We start from the raw sequence: 18,498 nt of genomic DNA on the forward strand, positions 1-18,498 counted from the left end.
CTCATGGGTGTTAGCACTGGCTTGTTAGCCGATGTAGTGCTAGTTAGCTTCCGTCTGGCCAGCTCATGGGTCTTCCGTCTGGCTAGGGCCAGCTCATGGGTGTTAGCACTGGCTTGTTAGCCGATGTAGTGCTAGTTAGCTTCCGTCTGGCCAGCTCATGGGTGTTAGCACTGGCTTGTTAGCCGATGTAGTGCTAGTTAGCTTCCATCTGGCCAGCTCATGGGTGTTAGCACTGGCTTGTTAGCCGATGTAGTGCTAGTTAGCTTCCGTCTGGCCAGCTCATGGGTCTTCCGTCTGGCTAGGGCCAGCTCATGGGTCTTCCGTCTGGCTAGGGCCAGCTCATGGGTGTTAGCACTGGCTTGTTAGCCGATGTCGTGCTAGTTAGCTTCCAGTTCTGTGAACGGTCTTTTTGACTGCGCTTCACATCCAGTCTCTCCTTACAAACAGTGTCTCTGGGCTAGGGAGCCCTCGCTTTTCTGTGAACGGTCGTTTTGACTTCGCTTCACATCCACACTCCGCTCCTTACAAACAGTGTCTCTGGGCTAGGGAGCCCTCGCTTTTCTGTGAACGGTCGTTTTGACTTCGCTTCACATCCACACTCCGCTCCTTACAAACAGTGTCTCTGGGCTAGGGAGCCCTCGCTTTTCTGTGAACGGTCGTTTTGACTTCGCTTCACATCCACACTCCGCTCCTTACAAACAGTGTCTCTGGGCTAGGGAGCCCTCGCTTTTCTGTGAACGGTCGTTTTGACTTCGCTTCACATCCACACTCCGCTCCTTACAAACAGTGTCTCTGGGCTAGGGAGCCCTCGCTTTTCTGTGAACGGTCGTTTTGACTTCGCTTCACATCCACACTCCGCTCCTTACAGACAGTGTCTCTGGGCTAGGGAGCCCTCGTCTTGGGTAGGGCCAGTTCGCTTCCTGTGGGCAAAGCACGAAATTATGCTGCACTTGTAACTCCCCCCAGAGCTCTATAAACATTATGTTACCCTTTAGTTGTGAGTAGATAGAGCTTTCTATTCATTTGTGATATCCCCGAGTACAGCCTTCCATTCGAGTCGCCAGTAGAGCTTTCTACTCTAATTTTTGCCAAATCTGTAATTTAATTTTACTCCAGAGGCTTTTGACAGTAGTCCTGTCTTCTTCGGCCGTTTAGCACCTATTTTGGTTAGTATAAATGCCCACCCAGGGACGCCATGTTGAATGCCCACGCTGGCTCTTAGGTCAGATCGATAACTTCATAACGCATTGGTCTGCTTATCTTGACATCAAACAGCGTCCTGTGAAGTGGTTGACACGCAGAACCAAACGAGTCTACAAAATGTTGTTGTTACCACTGACCGACAAGAGACAGCGAATGCACCGTTCCGACCCCCGTCAGTCATCGACCTTAGGTCGAGTGATTGAAGTTGCGGAATCTTTTATTTTATTTGCACTGGGACGGACTCTCTTTAATTAGATGAGGTCCCTTTTCCTTATCCGTTACACGTATTATCACTGTATGGCTTTACTTGATAATCCCATTATACAGAATCCACCTTTAGTCCTTAATGCAGGGATAAAGCCACTTATTCTATTTTGCATTAATACATAATCATATGTCTCCTAAGTACACGTATTATCACTATATGGCTTTACTTGATAATCCCATTATACAGAATCCACCTTTAGTCCTTAATGCAGGGATAAAGCCACTTATTCTATTTTGCATTAATACATAATCATATGTCTCCTAAGTACACGTATTATCACTATATGGCTTTACTTGATAATCCCATTATACAGAATCCACCTTTAGTCCTTAATGCAGGGATAAAGCCACTTATTCTATTTTGCATTAATACATAATCATATGTCTCCTAAGTACACGTATTATCACTATATGGCTTTACTTGATAATCCCATTATACAGAATCCACCTTTAGTCCTTAATGCAGGGATAAAGCCACTTATTCTATTTTGCATTAATACATAATCATATGTCTCCTAAGTACACGTATTATCACTATATGGCTTTACTTGATAATCCCATTATACAGAATCCACCTTTAGTCCTTAATGCAGGGATAAAGCCACTTATTCTATTTTGCATTAATCAAAACGCAATAGGGTGAAGTTACAAGGCAAAACACATTTCATGCTTACCCGGTCGTCTGGTCAGAAGAAAGGATACAAATCATATTTATAAAGAGGTAAATTTAATTAGAAAGAGCTAGTTACAAGAAGAGACTGAAGTGGAAAAGTGTCCATTTCAGTTAAAATATGCACAGAACAAAACATCTCATCATGCACGGCTTGTGCCCAGTGTCTCGCACCATTCTTCTCATCTCTCAAAAAAGTTCGCCTCTTCATCGGCAACCGTCTCTTTTATTTGATATTGTATCGTATTTCTGATTGGTCTAAACACAGTGATGTCAAATGGTCGTCATTTCTGTTTAGCAAACCAACATACAATACATAATTCGTTATGGACTCCTCCTTCTTTGTACTATCGTTACTGCTAGTTACCTAGTGATTTTTAAGTAACAGAAAGTCCCTTTTTCCTTCTAAACAGACAACGGCTTTGTCTGTGGTGACCACGTGATATCGTACCATGTACGAGGCCTCTCCATAGTATCTCTTAAGGATCCCTCCAGACAAACAGTTTTTACACATTATTCTGTTAGTATTATTCTCTACTGACACTCAATTTATAAGCATGCCATTTTGAAAACTTTTACTGTACACATCAAACATTTAATTGTTATATAGTTTCTTTTTTAAGATCTCCCTCTATAGATTCAAGACTCCCTGGTTTTCAACCAGCAACCCTTCCCGTCTGAAAGGGTTAACATTACAGCTCCCTCTCCTCTGCTGTTGCAGCCTCAGGGCCACATTCCTCAGGTTAACTCCCCTTTCACAGACACCGGCCCCTTCTATGGAGACATTTAAAGGCTCAGTTCCATTTTTTATAAGTAGAGCCATCATAGTCTTTCCAGAGTTTAGTGTAAAGATTTATACTGGTCATATAGGAACGACCCAGGATGTCATTGTCCAAAAGTGTCACTCGTTCTGTGGCATTTCACACCCACTCTGTCATTCTGGGAGATCATTGTCCATCATCAATTGAATAATGAAGCATATAATTACATGTGAAAAATAGGTATATACGGCTATATTGGAACGACTCAGGATGTCTATTTCAAAATGTGTCATTTGTTTTGTGACACTTTACACCCACTCTGCCATCCTGTGAGGTCTTTGTCCATCGTCAATTGAATAATTGAAAAAATTAAGCATATGATTACATGTGAAAAATAGGTAAATAGGGCTATAGTGGCCCCTCTCTTCTCCATGGCCTCACATTCCGCAGGTTCACTCCCTTTTCACAGACACCGGCCCCTTCTATGGAGACATTTAAAGGCTCAGTTCCATTTTTTATAAGTAGAGCCATCATAGAGCTATTTATACTGGTCATATAGGAACGACCCAGGATGTCATTGTCCAAAAGTGTCACTTGTTCTGTGGCACTTCACACAGTGTCATGTGGATTGATTGCGACACAGGGCCTTCAGGAAGTGACCCTGCAAACGTATCACTACGGGATGGTGTAAAGACCGTTTTGTGAATAAGCGTGAACTCATCTGCAAACACTGCAGCCTGTGACAAAGAAGTTACCTTCTGCTCATTTAAGTAGACCACAATGCGTTCAGACACACAATTCTTAAATTCCTCCAACAGCATCAGTTCTCTAAGAGAGTTGTAGTCAGTAGACTTGTTAGCACTACACCACTTGTCAAAGAGAGTTCCCTTCTCTCTGCCGAACTCAACAAATGTCTGACTTGAGGACTTCTTGTGATTCCTGAATCGTTGCCTATAGGCCTCTGGCACCAACTCATATGCACGGAGAACAACAGACTTCACAATGTCATATTGCAATGAATCATCAATGGACAGAGAAGAAATCACCTCCTGAGCTTTTCCACTCAGTTTACACTGTAACAATAGAGGCCATGCCTTTTTCGGCCACTGAAGGGATGTAGCAATACGCTCAAATGCACTGAAGTAGGCATCTACTTCGGTCTCCCGAAAAGGTGGAACCAGAGATATATTTTTACTTATGTCAAATGATCTAGACAGAATTGATTGAGATGAAGATGGTGCCATCGGAGACTGGAAACCATCTCTTGCATTTTCCAACTCCAGCTGTCGTATTTTAACAGCCGTTTCAGCCTCGATTTCCAGCTTGCGTACTGCTAGCCTGAAATCAATTTGTCGTGCCTCAGCCTTCTCTTGAGCTTCCATGTGAAGCCGAGTCAAGCGAATTTTCATTCGTGCATCAACCAGTGAACTGGTTGAGCTAGGAGAGAGCGGGTCAAAGCGCGGTAATGTAGCAGGTGGTTTCACCTCTTCCTTTGCACCCAAGCCAACCGGTGACTTTTGTTGCTCCTCCTGAGACAAAGGTGAACTAACTTCTGTAGTCCCCTCTTCCTCCAAGGCACTAGAACCAGGCTGCTCTGGCAACACAAGTATCTCCATCTCCACCAATTTGTCCAACAACATAGACTTAATCTCTTTTTTAAGCAGAGACCTTGATATCTGGAGACCATAGTGCTTGCCTATCAGTAACAAATCATCCTTTCGGCACATAACAAAAATTTCAACAGAGGGATTCTGAACAAACTGATCTATGGTAAACTGTGCCATGTCAGCAGTGGACAGCAACAGTACACCAATCACAAAATACCAATAACAGTAGGAAAGAATTAATTATGTGGATCATCACCACAAACAATCATCAAAACCAGGAACCCTTTATAGGAGATCCCGGACGAGCCCCCATTTTATGTTACAACCCCAGTATGTCTAGGGGAAGGGGTGAATAACATAAAAGATGATTGTGTTGTAATTAGTGATAAATGAACCAAAGGATAAATAATTCAATGCCCACAACAAGTTTAGTTTAAAGAAAGTAATATATTGTGCCTTTTTTTATATACAAACAAAACAGACTAATAGACAATGACAACGGTGGATTTGATACACATAACCAAAGGGGAAAAGGGGGGGGGGGGAGAAGGGAAAAGGAGCTTGAATGATGCCAAAGGAATAAACTAAGTAAAACAAAACACAACTAACTCAGTAAGGAATATCTTGTCTACCTATATACAAACACAAAGGTCAAATAAAACCTACTACTCACTACCTACACTGACTAACCAAACGTTATGTCCAAAACCTACAATGAGTGGCATCACTCCTTACCTAGTGTGTCTAGACAATAATACCACTACGTGTAGCACCAAGTGTATTGGGCCCCTTACCTGCTCCAATTCCCAACCCACACACACACACATACACGTGTACCAAGTTGGCTAAATATATCAGAATCAAACATTTAACCAACAGCATAGAGACAAAAAGAAGGGGGGGAAACAGGAAGTGCTACATGGGTTTTAAAACAAGAGGAGGGCTTCCGATTGGTCAACTGGTGATTTGCTTGATGGCTGGGATGACTGGCTGGTTTCCAATTAGTGTCCTGATGAAGGACAGGAACCTGGATCAGAGTATAGCAGGTGGAGGGAGTGGGAGAGAGAGAGAGAGAAGGAGAGAGAGAGAAAGAGAGAGAAAGGGGGGGGGGGCACAAAAGTACAAACATACAACAGCCACATGCTGGAACGTAACACCCCCGTACACAAAAACAAACCCATTACCCAAAAAATAAAAAGAGTGCGGTTGGTACAACAACCACTCGGGTCGATTATGACGATTCGACAGCAACAGGGAACGAGTCGACGGCTAACGAAAAAATGAGTCGACAGAAACAGAACGAGTCGACAGAAACAGGGAACGAGTCGACGGCAACATAAAACTAGTCAGCGGCAACAGAAAACTAGTCAGCGGCAACAGAAAACTAGTCAGCGGCAACAGAAAACTAGTCGACAGCAACTGAGAACGAGTTGACGGCAACAGGAAACTAGTCAGCGGCAACAGAAAACGAGTCGACAGAAACAGGGAACGAGTCGACGGCAACATAAAACTAGTCAGCGGCAACAGAAAACTAGTCAGCGGCAACAGAAAACTAGTCAGCGGCAACAGAAAACTAGTCAGCGGCAACAGAAAACTAGTCGACAGCAACTGAGAACGAGTTGACGGCAACAGGAAACTAGTCAGCGGCAACAGAAAACGAGTCGACAGAAACAGATAACGAGTCAACAGCAACAGAAAAAGAAAGGTAACCCAAACAGTAGACACTGGAGCAAACACACTTGTTTAGTGGTTTGTCATCAACATCATCAGTAACACCAGAAGCAATCACCTGAACTGAAGCAACAGAGGTGGTTGCTTTTCCCTCTACCTCCTCTGGCTGAGGGTTCCCTCTAAGGTGATACAACTTCAACATGTTAACATGGCAAACACGAGTCTTGCGCTTGCGGTCAGGGGTACTTATCAAAAGGCCTACAACCTTTTCACGAGTCACAGGTAACTGAGGAATACAGCCACTCTTGGTCTGGTCTGTAGAGTTTGGGTGACCTTTGGTCTCTTCCAGTGGTGGGCACCTGGAGACATCAGGGCTAGCAGTTAGAATATCATCACTAACAAACAAGGATGTTAGCACAGAGTCAGCCAGATTAACCACATCACCCATTTCTTCCCCTTTTCGTAACTGAGCGTGGATGTCCACGCAGGCAGGGAAGGCCTCAGGGAATAACTGACCAAGGTCTAACACAGGACACTGCTCTGGCTGATCCAATACTTCTAGCACTGGCATCACTTTTCCTCCAGCTATGTCATTACCCATAATGAAGGCAACACCTTCGATTGGCAATGCATGACGCACAGCAATATCAAAGAACCCAGAAGCCAAAGCTGACTGGACGTGGACCTTATGCAATGGCACAGGAATGAAACCCATTTCAATTCCCTGCACTATAACACTAGAGCCACAGGACGTTTGGTCAGAAAAGGGCAGAACGTTAGCAAGCAGGAAGGACTGCTTAGCACCAGTATCCCTTAGGATATGAACAGACTTCTGATCACTCGGATTTCCAGTGAGCGAAATTAACCCATCAAAAATGAATGGCTTAAAACTAGGATCCGGTTCGGTGGGCTGACCTGAGGCAGACGGCCTAATTATCTTAACAAAGCCTACCCCTTTTGTCTGGCATGAACTCTGACCTTGCTGTTGTTTACGTTTAAGAATGTGGCAGTCAGCGATGAGATGCCCAGTCTTATGGCAGTAATAACATTCACGGTCGGTTTTTGAGTGGGCAGGTGGCAGTGTCATGTGGATTGATTGCGACACAGGGCCTTCAGGAAGTGACCCTGCAAACGTATCACTACGGGATGGTGTAAAGACCGTTTTGTGAATAAGCGTGAACTCATCTGCAAACACTGCAGCCTGTGACAAAGAAGTTACCTTCTGCTCATTTAAGTAGACCACAATGCGTTCAGACACACAATTCTTAAATTCCTCCAACAGCATCAGTTCTCTAAGAGAGTTGTAGTCAGTAGACTTGTTAGCACTACACCACTTGTCAAAGAGAGTTCCCTTCTCTCTGCCGAACTCAACAAATGTCTGACTTGAGGACTTCTTGTGATTCCTGAATCGTTGCCTATAGGCCTCTGGCACCAACTCATATGCACGGAGAACAACAGACTTCACAATGTCATATTGCAATGAATCATCAATGGACAGAGAAGAAATCACCTCCTGAGCTTTTCCACTCAGTTTACACTGTAACAATAGAGGCCATGCCTCCTTCGGCCACTGAAGGGATGTAGCAATACGCTCAAATGCACTGAAGTAGGCATCTACTTCGGTCTCCCGAAAAGGTGGAACCAGAGATATATTTTTACTTATGTCAAATGATCTAGACAGAATTGATTGAGATGAAGATGGTGCCATCGGAAACTGGAAACCATCTCTTGCATTTTCCAACTCCAGCTGTCGTATTTTAACAGCCGTTTCAGCCTCGATTTCCAGCTTGCGTACTGCTAGCCTGAAATCAATTTGTCGTGCCTCAGCCTTCTCTTGAGCTTCCATGTGAAGCCGAGTCAAGCAAATTTTCATTCGTGCATCAACCAGTGAACTGGTTGAGCTAGGAGAGAGCGGGTCAAAGCGCGGTAATGTAGCAGGTGGTTTCACCTCTTCCTTTGCACCCAAGCCAACCGGTGACTTTTGTTGCTCCTCCTGAGACAAAGGTGAACTAACTTCTGTAGTCCCCTCTTCCTCCAAGGCACTAGAACCAGGCTGCTCTGGCAACACAAGTATCTCCATCTCCACCAATTTGTCCAACAACATAGACTTAATCTCTTTTTTAAGCAGAGACCTTGATATCTGGAGACCATAGTGCTTGCCTATCAGTAACAAATCATCCTTTCGGCACTTAACAAAAATTTCAACAGAGGGATTCTGAACAAACTGATCTATGGTAAACTGTGCCATGTCAGCAGTGGACAGCAACAGTACACCAATCACAAAATACCAATAACAGTAGGAAAGAATTAATTATGTGGATCATCACCACAAACAATCATCAAAACCAGGAACCCTTTATAGGAGATCCCGGACGAGCCCCCATTTTATGTTACAACCCCAGTATGTCTAGGGGAAGGGGTGAATAACATAAAAGATGATTGTGTCGTAATTAGTGATAAATGAACCAAAGGATAAATAATTCAATGCCCACAACAAGTTTAGTTTAAAGAAAGTAATATATTGTGCCTTTTTTTATATACAAACAAAACAGACTAATAGACAATGACAATGGTGGATTTGATACACATAACCAAAGGGGAAAAGGGGGGGGGAGAAGGGAAAAGGAGCTTGAATGATGCCAAAGGAATAAACTAAGTAAAACAAAACACAACTAACTCAGTAAGGAATATCTTGTCTACCTATATACAAACACAAAGGTCAAATAAAACCTACTACTCACTACCTACACTGACTAACCAAACGTTATGTCCAAAACCTACAATGAGTGGCATCACTCCTTACCTAGTGTGTCTAGACAATAATACCACTACGTGTAGCACCAAGTGTATTGGGCCCTTACCTGCTCCAATTCCCAACCCACACACACACATACACGTGTACCAAGTTGGCTAAATATATCAGAATCAAACATTCGACCAACAGCATAGAGACAAAAAGAAGGGGGGGAAACAGGAAGTGCCACATGGGTTTTAAAACAAGAGGAGGGCTTCCGATTGGTCAACTGGTGATTTGCTTGATGGCTGGGATGACTGGCTGGTTTCCAATTAGTGTCCTGATGAAGGACAGGAACCTGGATCAGAGTATAGCAGGTGGAGGGAGTGGGAGAGAGAGAGAGAGAAGGAGAGAGAGAGAAAGGGGGGGGGGGCACAAAAGTACAAACATACAACAGCCACATGCTGGAACGTAACACCTGTATGACTGTGTTATGATATCTCTAGTATGACCTGTATGACTGTGTTATGATATCTCTGGTATGACCTGTATGACTGTGTTATGATATCTCTGGTATGACCTGTATGACTGTGTTTTGATATCTCTTGTATGACTGTGTTATGATATTGCTGGTATGGCCTGAATGACTGTGTTATGATATTGCTGGTATGGCATGCATGCCTCTCTCCTTTTACTCTTTATCTTGTGTAGCTTTTATGTATTGTATGTTGTATTAACTGTTTTTTATGTGAAAATGCTTGTGCTGCCGTCCTGACCAGGACTCCCTGGAAGAAGAGATATTTTATCTCAATGGGAGCTTCCTGGCTAAATAAAAATTAAATGAATCATATATACAAATATATATATATATATAAAAAAAACGGGATTGGCACTTTATATTGATCAGCACTTCTATATACGTTCATGACTGTCCCTACGGGAATTAATAAAGGTCTATCTTATCTTAATTATTTGAAGTTATATTCTATGAGTGTGTGCCAGTGTAGCAGCTCTGTCTGAAGCCTAGTAAGCCTAATATCTAGATATTTGGCATCTGGTGTGGGAGACAGTATCTCGTGTGTTACAATTATGACCTCTGACCTGCGGCTGCAGCTTTGTGGATGGGCGAGTGGGCGGGGCCTGTACCCAGGGGGGAGGCTCCGTGTCGCAGCAGCAGGGAGACACAGGCCAGGTGACCCCGGGCACAGGCCTCTGACAGTGCCGTCTTTCCGTCCAGGGTGGGTGTGTCCACCTGGCGCAGATCAGAAGACAGTTTAACCTCTGGGGAGATGTTGCATAGCGATATAAACATATAGTCATAGCATCAAATTAGTATTTAGATAAACCACAGAAAAAAATCACGTTATAAAAATAAGCCGTTTCTAAGAAAAAACGATTTGTTATGTCCATTTATGTAGCGTTTATCAACATGTGCGCCACCATTTTGTTCACGCTAAATGCTGAAGTCACCCGAGCTCTACCAGGCAGTGTATTCGCACATTGATAGCCTTCTGAAATAGGCTTTACCAGTGATATTTGGAGCTCTGATGTCGGCCCCATGTCAATGCTGAGTTTGACAGCTCAGTGGGTCGACGCAGACTTCCAACTCCGTAAAGCGGTCCTGCATTCCCAAGAGTTCTCCGGCTCCCATACTGCTGCAGGCTGCAGCGCTGGCAACAGCATTCGAGAATATGTTCCAGACGTGGCATATTCCGAAAGAAAATAGTGGAAATAGACTGCATTAATATTCCATAACAAGTCTTGTGTGCGCCTACGAATGAACAGTAGCCTATAGGCTTAATTATGGAATAATAAGCCATACTGCGTTCATTCATTACGCCCACCGTAGGCTATATATATTATATTTCATTCATTCATTCATATACAGTACTGCGCGCGTGCGCGTGTGTGTGCGCGCTGCGGCAGGTGTACTGCGAGCTGTATATGATGCCAATACATTAATCTAATCTAGTTTTGATGGCACGCAAGCGTGATTACGAAACCTAGCCACATTTCTCGGAGACGCTCTCTGATTGGCACTGACTGACGCTAGGTTTCGTAATCACGTGGCTCGCAAGACTCGCAAAGCACTTCCGCCATTCCATTTGCACACAGCTGCGTCACTAGTTGCCTTATAAGGAGCTCTGAAGGCGTTGTTTTGTATGCAAATGACCTGAACGGGAACGCGCTTTCGAGTTTAAGACAGAATGCCATTCTCCAAGCAGATATCAGATCATATAATTTGTGCGACCTTTTCAGCCACTTAAGACATTACCAGCACGTTCAGGACTCAGAGTGAACTTGTCATTGATTATGTCTCAGTGGTTCCAAGATAAGTCTTCCAGAATATATCTTTGAAACATTTTCGGGAATGAGACCCATTGTTTTTAAAGTAGGTCTTAAATTGTACAGGAATGTTCCCCTCATTAGAATGAATCTTGTAAATAAAAACACTTTTTTTTTTATCAACTTTTTCTCCCATTTTCTATTTTTCTCCCATCCCAATTTTGTATCGTCCAATTCTACCCTCCCCTGTCTCGAACGCTGTTAGGCCATGCCTCCCACAAGCCGGCTGTAATGTGGACGAAGCCATACATTGCACGAGTCCCCTCCGGTACTCGAGGTAGCAGCCGTCGCATATTTTCACCTGCACAGCGCGATCTTTCAGCGTCGGGGGTCTGCGTGTTTGGAGGGCACGCCGCCCCCGTCGCTTCCTGATTCTACTGCGCAGGCGCACCAACCGACCTGTAGGAGTCGCTGTCCACAACGTCCGATCCCCACCCATCAGCTTCCCACCCCCTAATACTGCCAAATGTATTAGTATGAACGACCAGCCAAGCTGATAGCAATGCGGAGAGCTGGGCTCGAACCCAGCGTCTCCTGCATTGGTGGTGAGCGCCTTGCCCACTGCACCACCTAGCCGCCCTTAAATAAAAACACTTTGAAAAATATTTATATTATAGATATTTAGAATCTGACATTTCAGAAATTCAGATCGGAACAGAGGACTAATATTTTGTGGAGACTAGTTGGGAAAGTGCTTGCCCATACTAAATTACAGTAAGAAAGATAAGGATAAATTACAGTAGAGTATAATATAGAGTAAGAAGACAGCTAGTGGTAACAAGGTGGCTAATTCTCCTTATTATGCCAAAAGATTTATAAATTATTTTATAAACCCATTCGATTTGTTCTCTCCAGCTCAAGTTCTCATCAACAAAAACTCAAAGGAATCACGTTGATGACACTTTAGGCATCTCAATAGAATTAATTAAGATTTTAGATAGATCTTCAGATTACATTTTTTTCACTGAAAATGATCAAATTAGATTTTTTTAAATATTCAATGATAATTTGTTTAGATTGAACCATGGGGCATAATGCAGTTAGGCCAGCATTTGATTCTTCTTCTTCTTTGATCAATGAAAGGAAATTTGAGCGGGAGAGAAGAAGACTTGCACTAGCTAGCATTGCTAACAAATGCTAACAGAAGTCTGGTGCCAGTTTTTCAAAACCTTTTTAAGCATCCTATGAGGGGCCTTGTGTGTATGTTTGTATGTATTGTATACCGATGTATATAGATTACATTTTTCTTATTTAGTTCAAGTTTTTACTAAATGTACAAAAAGCTATGTATGTTTAATGGTTCTAAAATAACTTAACAATTGAATGACTAGTGGTTCTGTTCTAGTGGTTAAATAGTAGGTATTGTCTGCAGATTTGTGCTTGTTAATGGTCTGTGTGTGTGTGTGTGTGTGTGTGTGTGTGTGTGTGTGTGTGTGTGTGTGTGTGTGTGTGTGTGTGTGTGTGTGTGTGTGTGTGTGTGTGTGTGTGTGTGTGTGTGTGTGTGTGTGTGTGTGTGTGTGTGTGTGTGTGTGTGTGTGTGTGTGTGTGTGTGTGTGTGTGTGTGCGCGTGCGTGCGTGCGTGCGTGCGTGCGTGCGTGCGTGCGTGCGTGCGTGCGTGCGTGCGTGCGTGCGTGCGTGCCTGTCTTTGTGCCTTTGCGAGACCATGTGCTTGCATGTGTGTGGAAGTGTGGTTAATCTCCAACTAAAATACACACACACACACACACACACACTGTCTCCTGTATGATAAGGTGGGTTGGTCTTCTCTGGCAAAGAGGCGAAATAAACATTGGTATCTGTTTATTTATAAGGCCAATGTGGGATTATCAACTACGTGCACACTGACAGCCTTAGTGCTGTGTTCACACTGACAGCCTTAGTGCTGTGTTCACACTGACAGCCTTAGTGCTGTGTTCACACTGACAGCCTTAGTGCTGTGTTCACACTGACAGCCTTAGTGCTGTGTTCACACTGACAGCCTTAGTGCTGTGTTCACACTGACAGCCTTAGTGCTGTGTTCACACTGACAGCCTTAGTGCTGTGTTCACACTGCAAGCCTTAGTGCTGTGTTCACACTGACAGCCTTAGTGCTGTGTTCACACTGACAGCCTTAGTGCTGTGTTCACACTGACAGCCTTAGTGCTGTGTTCACACTGACAGCCTTAGTGCTGTGTTCACACTGACAGCCTTAGTGCTGTGTTCACACTGACAGCCTTAGTGCTGTGTTCACACTGCAAGCCTTAGTGCTGTGTTCACACTGACAGCCTTAGTGCTGTGTTCACACTGACAGCCTTAGTGCTGTGTTCACACTGCAAGCCTTAGTGCTGTGTTCACACTGACAGCCTTAGTGCTGTGTTCACACTGCAAGCCTTAGTGCTGTGTTCACACTGCAAGCCTTAGTGCTGCGTTCACACTGACAGCCTTAGTGCTGTGTTCACACTGCAGGCCTTAGTGCTGTGTTCACACTGCAAGCCTTAGTGCTGTGTTCACACTGCAAGCCTTAGTGCTGTGTTCACACTGCAAGCCTTAGTGCTGTGTTCACACTGCAGGCCTTAGTGCTGTGTTCACACTGCAGGCCTTAGTGCTGTGTTCACACTGCAGGCCTTAGTGCTGTGTTCACACTGCAAGCCTTAGTGCTGTGTTCACACTGACAGCCTTAGTGCTGTGTTCACACTGCAAGCCTTAGTGCTGTGTTCACACTGCAGGCCTTAGTGCTGTGTTCACACTGCAGGCCTTAGTGCTGTGTTCACACTGACAGCCTTAGTGCTGTGTTCACACTGCAAGCCTTAGTGCTGTGTTCACACTGCAAGCCTTAGTGCTGTGTTCACACTGCAAGCCTTAGTGCTGTGTTCACACTGACAGCCTTAGTGCTGTGTTCACACTGACAGCCTTAGTGCTGTGTTCACACTGCAGGCCTTAGTGCTGTGTTCACACTGACAGCCTTAGTGCTGTGTTCACACTGACAGCCTTAGTGCTGTGTTCACACTGACAGCCTTAGTGCTGTGTTCACACTGCAGGCCTTAGTGCTGTGTTCACACTGCAGGCCTTAGTGCTGTGTTCACACTGCAAGCCTTAGTGCTGTGTTCACACTGCAAGCCTTAGTGCTGTGTTCACACTGACAGCCTTAGTGCTGTGTTCACACTGCAAGCCTTAGTGCTGTGTTCACACTGCAGGCCTTAGTGCTGTGTTCACACTGCAAGCCTTAGTGCTGTGTTCACACTGACAGCCTTAGTGCTGTGTTCACACTGACAGCCTTAGTGCTGTGTTCACACTGACAGCCTTAGTGCTGTGTTCACACTGCAGGCCTTAGTGCTGTGTTCACACTGCAAGCCTTAGTGCTGTGTTCACACTGCAAGCCTTAGTGCTGTGTTCACACTGACAGCCTTAGTGCTGTGTTCACACTGCAAGCCTTAGTGCTGTGTTCACACTGCAGGCCTTAGTGCTGTGTTCACACTGCAAGCCTTAGTGCTGTGTTCACACTGCAAGCCTTAGTGCTGTGTTCACACTGCAAGCCTTAGTGCTGTGTTCACACTGCAAGCCTTAGTGCTGTGTTCACACTGCAAGCCTTAGTGCTGTGTTCACACTGCAAGCCTTAGTGCTGTGTTCACACTGCAAGCCTTAGTGCTGTGTTCACACTGCAAGCCTTAGTGCTGTGTTCACACTGCAAGCCTTAGTGCTGATTTAGTGCTCAGATCTTATTTCTTTCGTTTGGCTGTTCACATTATTTTTTAAATGTGGCCAATATCAGATTCCAGTGTGAACTGGTCACGTTCCTTAAAAAGAAAAAAATCTGACCCGAGCAAAAGAATTTGGGCCACTTTGGTCTGCAGTCCAAAAACGTAGCTTGACTGGTTATGCTTTAACATTTGATACTGATTTCTTTAACATTTTCATCAGTGTTTTGTTTAACTTGCCTGTAACTCAACAGCATTGCAAATGAGGGCAACCTCGCTTGATTCTTTGAGCATAAACAAAGGTTTGAATGAATGAATGACTAACCACTCTCATACCACCATGATATTGCCTTACTGACATTTGCTCCGTTCTCTATCAGCAGGCCGGTGCAGGCGCTGTGTCCCTGTGTAGAGGCTGCATGCAGCGCAGAGACACCGTCCAGAGTGGCCAGATTCACACAAGTTCCCTGTCGACGTGACAAAGGTACACCACAAATCTATGAAATTCAATCAATAACTGAAATGAAAAGAAAATCAGATCTTGGTGTCATGGTAGACTCAGACCTAAGCTTTAAATCACAATCAACAAGTTGACAAAAACTTAATTCTTCCACCTTAGAAACATAGCTAAAGTACGGCCATTTATAAATCAAAAGGATGCTGAAAACCAGATCCATGCCTTTATCTCAAGCCGACTCGACTACTGTAATGCACTCCTTACCGGCCTCCCGAAAAAATACGATGATAACTATTTTATTGCAATGCACTATTGCATTATTTTATTCTATTTTACTAACTATTTTATTGCACTGCACTATTTTACTTTGTATCAGTGAATCATTCGGAGCATCTCTGCTCTCCCACTATTTAACTTGGGGGAGCAAAGGTATGCTCTTGCTCCACCACTTTTTGATCATATGAAAAATATGATATATCCCCCCCCAATATATAAATCTAACCATAACTACGTTATGGTTAACTGAGTTTTATAGTGAAAAGAGCAGCTTTATTGGTCAAGATTGAAGGCTCTATATTGCAGGAAATTGCACGTACAGGTTAATTAAATTCAAAAAAAATCTGCCGTGGAGGGGGTCGTGCCTGACCCCCTCCAAACCCCCTGTTTAGGTCCAGCTCAGCGGGTATCTGTCCATATTCTTGAAATTCAAGATGATGCCTGGCAATGACACATAACCACTGCCTAGTGGTGGCTTGCTTGAGCGGGCAGGGAATTGCAAAGTTTCCCTTGTTTCCACTTGGCAGAGAGCACAGAGTTCCCAGTTAGTGGGGCAATTCAGCTTCTTAGATGTAGAAGGCTGGGCTGAATCAATCAGGATATGGCGTTTTGACATGATGCAGGCACAGTGTTGCATCAAATTGCTGAAGAGTGTCGTAGGCTGCCTTTCCAGTAGCTAGCTCTTTGGAGGAATTAATGGTGAAGAGGTTGGAGGTGGATTGGCTAACATTGCACAATGGCTAGCTAGCTCGCTAGTTGCTAGCTAGATATCTAACTGTATTTAATTTAATTTCATTCATCATCAACAACATTTCATTCATCATCAACAGCTAGAAATACTATTTGATCAATAAGAACATGATACAAATTCTCACCTGTCCATACATCAAAATCTCTTCTCTTCTCTCATGTGCACTCTTTTCAGGCTACTGCCCTCTGCTGGTCTACTGCAGTACAATCATGCAACAAACTGACACATGGACACAAGGCCATGGCTGAGCAAGTGAATGTCTTTATTAGAACAAAACTGCCATTTTAACAAATATATATATTATTATAAAGGAGAATAATAGTACGAAAAGTGGAAAAATGCAATGCTGAGGTCAATGACCCCTCAAGGTCACCAGAGGTCAGTCTGAAAGTGTTTCCATGTCTGAAATCAAACCTTGGGGTATGTAGATGATATGCTTCACATCCTTGTAGGGGAAACGCTGAGCGATGGCCTCCTTACATAGATCTTCGTAGATAGCTATTGAATTTTCACCATATTTCAGTTTCCCCCTTTGATTGCGCGCTGCTCTAATGATGGCGTCTCTTATTACCGTCTTACGCAGGGTGACAATGATAACTCTCGGACCGTTACCTCTTTGGCCTCGTGTACCGACTCTGTAACATTGGTCCACTGTCGGCGCTGTGGGAAGGTTGTTATTACCTAAAATATCTACTAACACTGTTGGAAAGCTGTCGTCTGTGCATTTGACTGATTCATCCAGTCCCACGATGCGGATATTATTTCGCCTGTAGTAACGTTGGGTCTCGAGCTGCCTCTCCATTGCTTTCTCTTCGACTTCTTGTATTTTCTTCCGACATTCTTCCTCCACCTGTTTTATCTCCGTCGATAATTCTGTTAATCCATCGTTGAAGTTCTTCTCGTTCACTTGGACCCTCTGTGTAATTTCTATCACCGTATTCTCCACTGCCGTGATTCGCCCGGACTGTGCAGCGGCTGCTTCCATCACCAGTTGGAATTTAGCATCGATGTGTGCTTTGAATTCCTCGATAGCTACCATCTGTTCCTTCATCAGGATAGTCAGAGAGTTGAAGTCGGGATGTGAAATTGCACTGCTTGTGTCAGATGGTGTTGTGGGTGCAATGATGGACCCGATGGGTTTGTTGGAGATTATCTTCTCAAATTCCCCTGCTTTATCTTTTACGGTATTTTCACACGTCGTTACCGTTGTGTCGTCAACTGCTGTCTCCCTCTCGGGGCCAGTCGTCGTCGGTCCCGGCATATTCTCTACTATAGTCCCCCCATCGGGGCTAATCTCCAACGGTACCGCTGCTGCGTCAGCTGTGCCCTTGGAACGTGTCAAAATCTGCGCCGTTGGAGAGTTTTTCTTTCCACTCTTTTTCTTATCATTAGTATCCATGTTGAGTCTTTCTGTCTTTTGATATAGTTAGTAGAAGGTCTTATCAATACATACGATGTGGTCTAATCTCTTTTGGTATTGTTCAAATAAGGTTTTTAAATGAAATTAACGTTGACGGGAGCAGAGCTATAACCAAACGCGTATCGCTTCACATTGCGTTCAAACCGGAAGCCTATTATTATTATTGTTATTATTATTATTATTATTATACTACTACTACTACTACTACTACTACTACTACTACTACTACTACTGCTACTTTAGCTGTCAACATTTCGTTTTGAGAAAACGTGCAAGTTTTAGCCCCGCCCCTTCTCCTGGCCCCGCCCCCTCAGCCCGCCCCCTCCAACCCGGCCCCGCCCCCTCCCAATGGAGCTGCCTCGTCGCTGCCATCTGCTGGTCAAAACCTGTATGTACCCAGCCATTTCGTTGTAGGGTAAACTTTTCCTACTTAGAGTGTAAATGCTATGTAAATTATGGTTTTGTTGAACATTTGTATTTCACAGGAGAGAAACTGTATTCAAAGAAAGCTATTAAAATAGTCTTTGAATCTAAATATACTTTCTTTGTGTTGATTTTACATTAATTCCATGATTTTACTCAAGTAAATATCTGTTACAAGCTTCGGTTTTATGTAGAAAAATGCTGTTTTTAATCTAGATTCATCTAGATTGATTACAGA

General features: G+C 43.9%; 1 protein-coding gene across 2 annotated transcripts in view; it reads right to left on the reverse strand.

Moving 5' to 3' along the window:
* Positions 1–2,299: 2,299 nt before the first annotated feature.
* LOC311225325 (uncharacterized protein) overlaps positions 2,300–18,498 on the reverse strand; it is an 18,886-nt gene continuing 2,687 nt past the window's right edge. The window contains exons 3-5 of one of the 2 annotated variants that reach the window (XM_084310560.1): positions 15,293–15,400; positions 10,015–10,165; positions 2,300–9,253 (exon numbers count right to left, since the gene is read on the reverse strand). In XM_084310560.1, coding sequence (XP_084166686.1) covers positions 9,246–9,253; positions 10,015–10,165; positions 15,293–15,400 — 267 coding nt within the window. In that variant the 3' untranslated portion in view covers positions 2,300–9,245. Of the gene's footprint in view, positions 9,272–10,014; positions 10,166–15,292; positions 15,401–18,498 lie in introns of both variants that reach the window. The other variant, XM_084310559.1, reaches the window with a different exon arrangement.

Source organism: Notolepis coatsorum (assembly GCF_963971535.1).
Source record: "Notolepis coatsorum genome assembly, chromosome: 3".
NCBI classification, from domain to species: Eukaryota; Metazoa; Chordata; class Actinopteri; order Aulopiformes; family Paralepididae; genus Notolepis; species Notolepis coatsorum.